The sequence below is a fragment of the Mastomys coucha genome, unplaced genomic scaffold (assembly GCF_008632895.1).
Source record: "Mastomys coucha isolate ucsf_1 unplaced genomic scaffold, UCSF_Mcou_1 pScaffold9, whole genome shotgun sequence".
In the NCBI taxonomy this organism is placed as follows: Eukaryota; Metazoa; Chordata; class Mammalia; order Rodentia; family Muridae; genus Mastomys; species Mastomys coucha.
This window is the reverse complement of record NW_022196915.1, coordinates 107870820-107876823: the sequence shown is the minus strand read 5'-3', so window position 1 is coordinate 107876823 and position 6004 is coordinate 107870820. Positions and strand designations below refer to the sequence as shown.

Sequence of the window (6004 nt, the reverse complement as noted above, 5' to 3'; positions counted from 1 at the left end):
GTTGTTTATTTTCTTACGCTTGCCCCCTGCCATCTGGTTAACTCTAGTGCTACCTGCCTTTGCTAAATCGGACAGTGATCCTGGTTGTGACAGAACTCCTCAGAGTCAAGCTGTCTCTGTGATCCTGTGGTTCTGAGATCCTGGGATCCTGACCTTGTTAGGTCACCTGGGAATGTGGCTTTCTCTGTGTGTTGTGGGACTGGCTGCAGAGCTTGTGCCCAAGGTCTGCTCAGAACACTAACCCAGACAGACAGGAAGGAACCTAAGTCACTGGGCTGGCAGTGTTCCTGTGTGCCTAGTCCCGCTCGTCCCAGTTACTCCCAGTGTTGGTTCCTGCTCACCTCTGATCCTGGGTGTGTCAGAGCGCCTGGGAGTGGGGCTTCCCCTGGGTGTTGTAGGACTGGCTGCCACAGGTTTAGTCTTAATAACTGGCTGCTGCTGTGACATTTGTCTCCCAAGTCCTCTCTACCCAGATCTCCACTTGTTCTAAAGACCCAAATTGCAAGACCATTTCCAGCTCTAAACTTTTGTTAAATGCAGTGTTTAATGTACTTCAGAAATGAGTGTGTTACTTTTCCTTTGTGTTGATAAACAAAATCTCCAATTTTAAATGGTGGTTGTATCTACTCATTACCTGGGCCCGGAACCATGCAGAGCTCTCCACGGACCAGCTGATAGAGTTCTCCCAGAGCTCTCCACGGACCAGCTGATAGAGCTCCCTGCTTTCTTGAACAGGGCAGTAAAGGAACAGAAGAGTGTGCCATGGTCTTTGAACACTTTTATGCCCAGGCTCATCCCCAGGTTCAGATGCGGTCCAGGGCTGCTGAAGGATGCAGTCCAGCAGCCCCAGCAACTCCTAAGGCAGCAGATCCTGCCCACACTCACTTGCTCCCAGACCTGCCTTTTCTGGGACACCCACTTTGTTTGCACACCCTAGTGTTTCTATTTTTAGCTTTGGAAACTTGATTTATGCTTCCTCTTTGATCTTCTGGTCCCCCTGCCGAGTTCAACCTTTCTGTTAGGAGTAGCCATTCCATAAAGATGTGTGAACCTCAAGCCCCTGCCCACAATCACAATCAGTGTCACCATCTACTCTGGTCTCACTCACCAACTCTTCATCACCCAGGGACAGCCATGGCCTTGCCATTTGTACTGGCTGGTTTTGTGTGTCAACGTGACACAGGCTGGAGTTATCACAGAGAAGGGAGTTTCAGTTGGGGAAGTGCCTCCGTGAGATCCAGCTGTGGGGCATTTTCTCAATTGCCCCTTGTGGGTGGTGCCATCCCTGGGCTGGAAGTCTTGGGTTTTATAAGAACAGGCTGAGCAAGCCAGGGGAAGCAAGCCAGTAAGGAACATCTCTCCATGGCCTCTGCATCAGCTCCTGCTTCCTGACCTGAGTTCCAGTCCTGACTTCCTCTGGTGATCAACAGCCATGTGGAAGTAAGCTCAATAAACCCTTTCCTCCCCAACTTGCTTCTTGGTCAAGATGTTTGTGCAGGAATAGAAACCCTGACTAAGACACCATATGAGCAGTTAGGGAAATAAGAATTTCTAAGAATCCCTGCAGTCGCTCACTCCAGCTAACTCCTGTGAGTGCAGCAGAGCATCTTAAAGTGAGTCTCATCGTCTGGCTCTCTTAGTTTCTGTAGTTTTAGGTGTTAGATGAGAATGTTCAAAAATCACCAGAAAAAAAAGCACAGCTGCATAAAAACTTTCAGTTTGGGTTGGTTGGTCTGCAGCTCTCTAAAGGCAGTTCATCTACATCCTGCTGAAACTGGGATATAGAACTGGCTCATCAATGGCATCCTGTATGTCAGATTGATTGTTTCATTCAAACCCTTTTAAATAATACTTCTGCACAATCAGGTTTTCTCTGAGCTCTATGGATTCAGAGTTTTCCACCTAGACACCCAGCCTACTTCCCAGGACACCCATGAGCTATCCCATGACAAAGAAGCTGCTGTTCTTGCACTTTAGAAAATGCAGAGGCAGAAAGCCCACTCAGAGAAGCCAAAATTATCCTCAGTCTAACAGCATGGGTTGTATAAGCTCAGCATTTGTTGCCAGTTGCAGTGAGCTTGGCTCTACATGTGGGAGACATGCATTGTGGCCTGGGCTTACGTTAGTACAGAGGTTGGGCATCTATCTCTGGGCATCATGGTAGAAAGTGACGTCCTGGCTCAGTTTGGTAAAAAACCATGTCACCCTGCTTCATGGTAACCCCACTGAAACTAAGGACAACCTAGAGGAAATATAAGTCTGTACAAAAATCATTCCATGCTCACCAGGGGCATTTGGTCACAGTCAAACACAGTATTGAATGGCTCCCATCTAGGTGGCCATTTCTTCCTCATTCTCTTTGCTAATTGCTGTTGAATGTGGGATCCAGCCTCATCTGGGATGCAAGGGTGTTTTGGGTTTCTGAGGAGATTAAAGGCTTATACCCCTACCTGAGAGTCTGCAATGAGGCTTCACTTCAGGTTGGGCATGCTGCCCTCAGGGTGTCCTTGACAGCTTGGTCCTTTCCTTGTCTGTGCCCTTCCCTCACTGCACCCTGAATCAAGTCATCTGATTTAGGTTGTGAAATCCCAGCTACTTGTGAGGTAGAGCTCACAATCTTTGCCATCGCCTCTCTCTGGTCACTACTGTGTTCTGCTACCTCTTGTCACCTTCCATGCTAGCTTCTGTAGCCTCTTCTGAGCAGGGCTGTTTCTGGAAAGGATATGGTAATACAAAGCAATGATGCTAGAATCTAAGATGATTGATTTTGCTTCGTGCATAATACTTTCTTCTGCATGCATTTTGTTTCATAGGAGTCTGAAGCTTTATTCCTCAAGGCAATTAAAGCAAATCCAAATGTTGCAAGTTACCATGGTAATTTGGGTAAGAAAATTTTCCATTTGAATTGTATTGAAATTGTAATATTTTATATACACACATATATACATATTATATATACATATATATGTACATATATACATTATATATACATATGTGTGTGTACATATATATGTATAGTCTTTTGCAAAGGTAATTTTTAAAAGGTAACCTGTACTGACCCTGTCCCAAAATGATTTTTTTTAATGAGCTGGTGACACAGCTCAGTGTGGAGTGCTTGCCCAGCATACACATTCATGCTCCTGTACCTTAGGAAAAACATTCCTATACAAACCAGGCTTAGGATGCTGAAGACTCACTTTATTGTAACTATCATTTTACAGTCTGATTCTTGGGTTAGAGCCCCTAGTTCAGCCTAGAAACACAGCTGTTATTTCACCAAAAGATTTATGGACATCTTCATTTAAAATAAATGGTTATGGTTATAGAAACAGCTCAGCAGTTAAAAACACTAGATATTCTTGTAGAGGACCCAGATTTGGTTCCTAGCACCTACAAGGAGGCTCACAACCATCTGTAACTTTAGTTCCAGAGGATCTGACATCTTCTAGTCTGCATGGGCACCAGGCACTGCATGCAGGTGGTACACATATATACCATGCAGGCAAAATATTCATAAAATAAAAATAAATAAATCTTTAAAAAATAAAATAAGTTGTGGGCCTTTTTAGAAAAGGAATAAAATAATAAAGGACTGGTCTTTGGCATAGCCCAAGCTCAGTACCCTGCTGACTGGCTAGAAGTTTCACAGCAGCACTGAACAGTCTTGTGCCCTTTTTTGTAATAACATTTCTGGAAGCACGTGAATCCCTTCTAACAATAAGAAGAAACTCATGAGTAATAGGCAGGGTCCAGGGTACACTCCCCAGGGTGTGCAATTACAATAAATAAAGCTTTCAGTACAAACAATATTTTTTTAAACAGTGATTTCTGTAAAGGTTCTGCAATGGTTCTTTGTGTGTGTGTTTGGGAATCCTGCAAGTTAGTCAGAAGCACTTCCAACCAAATTCATCTCCTGCTATTTCAGCTGTGCTTTATCATCGCTGGGGACATCTCAACTCAGCCAAGAAACACTATGAGATCTCCTTGCAGCTTGACCCTGTGGCAGTAGGCACCAAGGAGAATTACAGTCTTCTGAGAAGAAAGCTAGAACAAATGCAGAAGAAAAATGTCTGATCTTCCTCTTATGTTTTGAGTTTGTGGGTGTGTGCATGAGGCCTCTGTTCAGATTATGTGCTTATCTTTAGCCATTTAAAAGTCTCAGACATTTATTTTACTCTACTGTTATTTTTTTCTATGAAAACAAACAAATGCAAAAAGATTATAGCACCAGCAATACACTCTTGAATGCTTGATAGGATTTTTGCATTGAAATTGTATTTTTTCACACAACCCAAATGTAATTCTAAAATCTAAAAAAAAAAAAAGAAACCATTTTTTAAAAACTAAAACAAAAAAAAATATTCTTTTGAGAGAATTTTGATTGTGTTAAACTGCATTTGGGAAGTGATTGCTGTGATGAGGTAGAGTGACTTAGACGTGCCTCCTACGACTTACAAAACCATCTACCATATCTGTATATTAGCATGTTTATTTAATGACAAGAAAGAGTAAGTCAAGATTTGGGGTTTTTTAAAGTCTCTTTGCAACAGTGTAACTTGAAGTTTATAAGAAAATTATTTATTCACGTTTTTGTGTTGAACAGGATACATAATTGAGGAAGGGAAACTTTTAATGTCTGTATATTTATCTGTATTTTTTTTTCTTTCATAGGGAGGTATGGACTCCCATGCTTTTTTGGTGTGTGTATGTATTCTCCAATGTGTGTGATGTTAGTATGCAGGATAATACTCCACTGTTGGTAGAGTACCCCTGCCATACTTTAGACAACCTAACATCCTGGTCTCTGTCCTTTGTTCAGAGGGCTACCTGTGTGTATATGCTGTGTTTTCATGTTTTAGCTGTAAAGTGAGTTTCCATCTCACATGATACAATCACAGACATTACTCTATCCAGAAAATGCAAAAAGGTAAATTCTTAAAAGAAGTCATAGCTCTGGATTTTGTATTGTTCTTACAAACTGAGTTTGTTTTTCCTTGTCACATTAGATCTCAACAATTTGTTTACTTAGTTTGTTCTTTATATACTGTTGACCTAATAATTTATGTAATCTCTGTCATTTCTTATGCAGTAAAATTATCATACAAACTGGCACAAAACTGTCTTGTTTTCTTCGTTGAATGTTTTTGTTCCCCACCTCCCTTACATAGAGTCTGCTCTTTTCTAGTATACAGTAAAACTGGTTTACAGTTTCAGAGCCCACTGTCCATTCCTTTCCTGATGCTTTGACAAGACACCTGAGTAACAGCATAAAGGTGGAGGGGCTTATTTTAGCTCAGATTCAGGGTACAGGCTGTTATAGCAGGGAAGGCATGGCTGCAGGAATATGAGGCACCCACTGTGATGCATCTGCAGTCTGGACCCAGAGCAATGCATGCCACCGCTCTGCTTGCATTCACTGTTGGGACCCAGAGCAATGCATGCTGCTGCTCTGCATGCATCCATAGTCAGAACACAGCAATGCATGCCACTGCTCTGCATGCATCCACAGTCAGGACAAAGCAATGCATGCCACTGGTGCTGCTCTGCATGCATCCACAGTCAGAACACAGAGCAATGCATGCCGCTGCTCTGCATGCATCCACAGTCAGGACAAAGCAATGCATGCCGCTGCTCTACATGCATCCACAGTCACGACAAAGCAATGCAAGCCGCTGCTCTGCATGCATCCACAGTCAGGACAAAGCAATGCATGCCACTGCTCTGCATGCATCCACCGTCAAGACAGAGCAATGCATGCCGCTGCTCTGCACGCATCCACAATCAGGACAGAGCAATGCATGCTGCTGCTCTGCATGCATCCACAGTCAGGACAGAGCAATGCATGCCACTGCTCTGCATGCATCCACTGTCAAGACAGAGCAATGCATGCCGCTGCTCTGCATGCATCCACAATCAGGACAGAGCAATGCATGCCACTGCTCTGCATGCATCCACAGTCAGGACAGAGCAATGCATGCCGCTGCTCTGCATGCATCCACAGTCA

At 43.4% G+C, this 6004-nt stretch overlaps 1 protein-coding gene across 6 annotated transcripts in view; it reads left to right on the top strand.

The window, feature by feature from the left end:
• Window positions 1–5110, top strand: part of Tmtc4 (transmembrane O-mannosyltransferase targeting cadherins 4) — a 67328-nt gene extending 62218 nt beyond the window's left edge. For all 6 annotated transcript variants that reach the window (XM_031360845.1, XM_031360844.1, XM_031360847.1 and 3 more), the window contains exons 17-18: window positions 2814–2883; window positions 3926–5110. In XM_031360845.1, coding sequence (XP_031216705.1) covers window positions 2814–2883; window positions 3926–4074 — 219 coding nt within the window. In that variant the 3' untranslated portion in view covers window positions 4075–5110. The remainder of the gene's footprint in view (window positions 1–2813; window positions 2884–3925) is intronic.
• The last annotated feature ends 894 nt before the right edge of the window (window positions 5111–6004 follow it).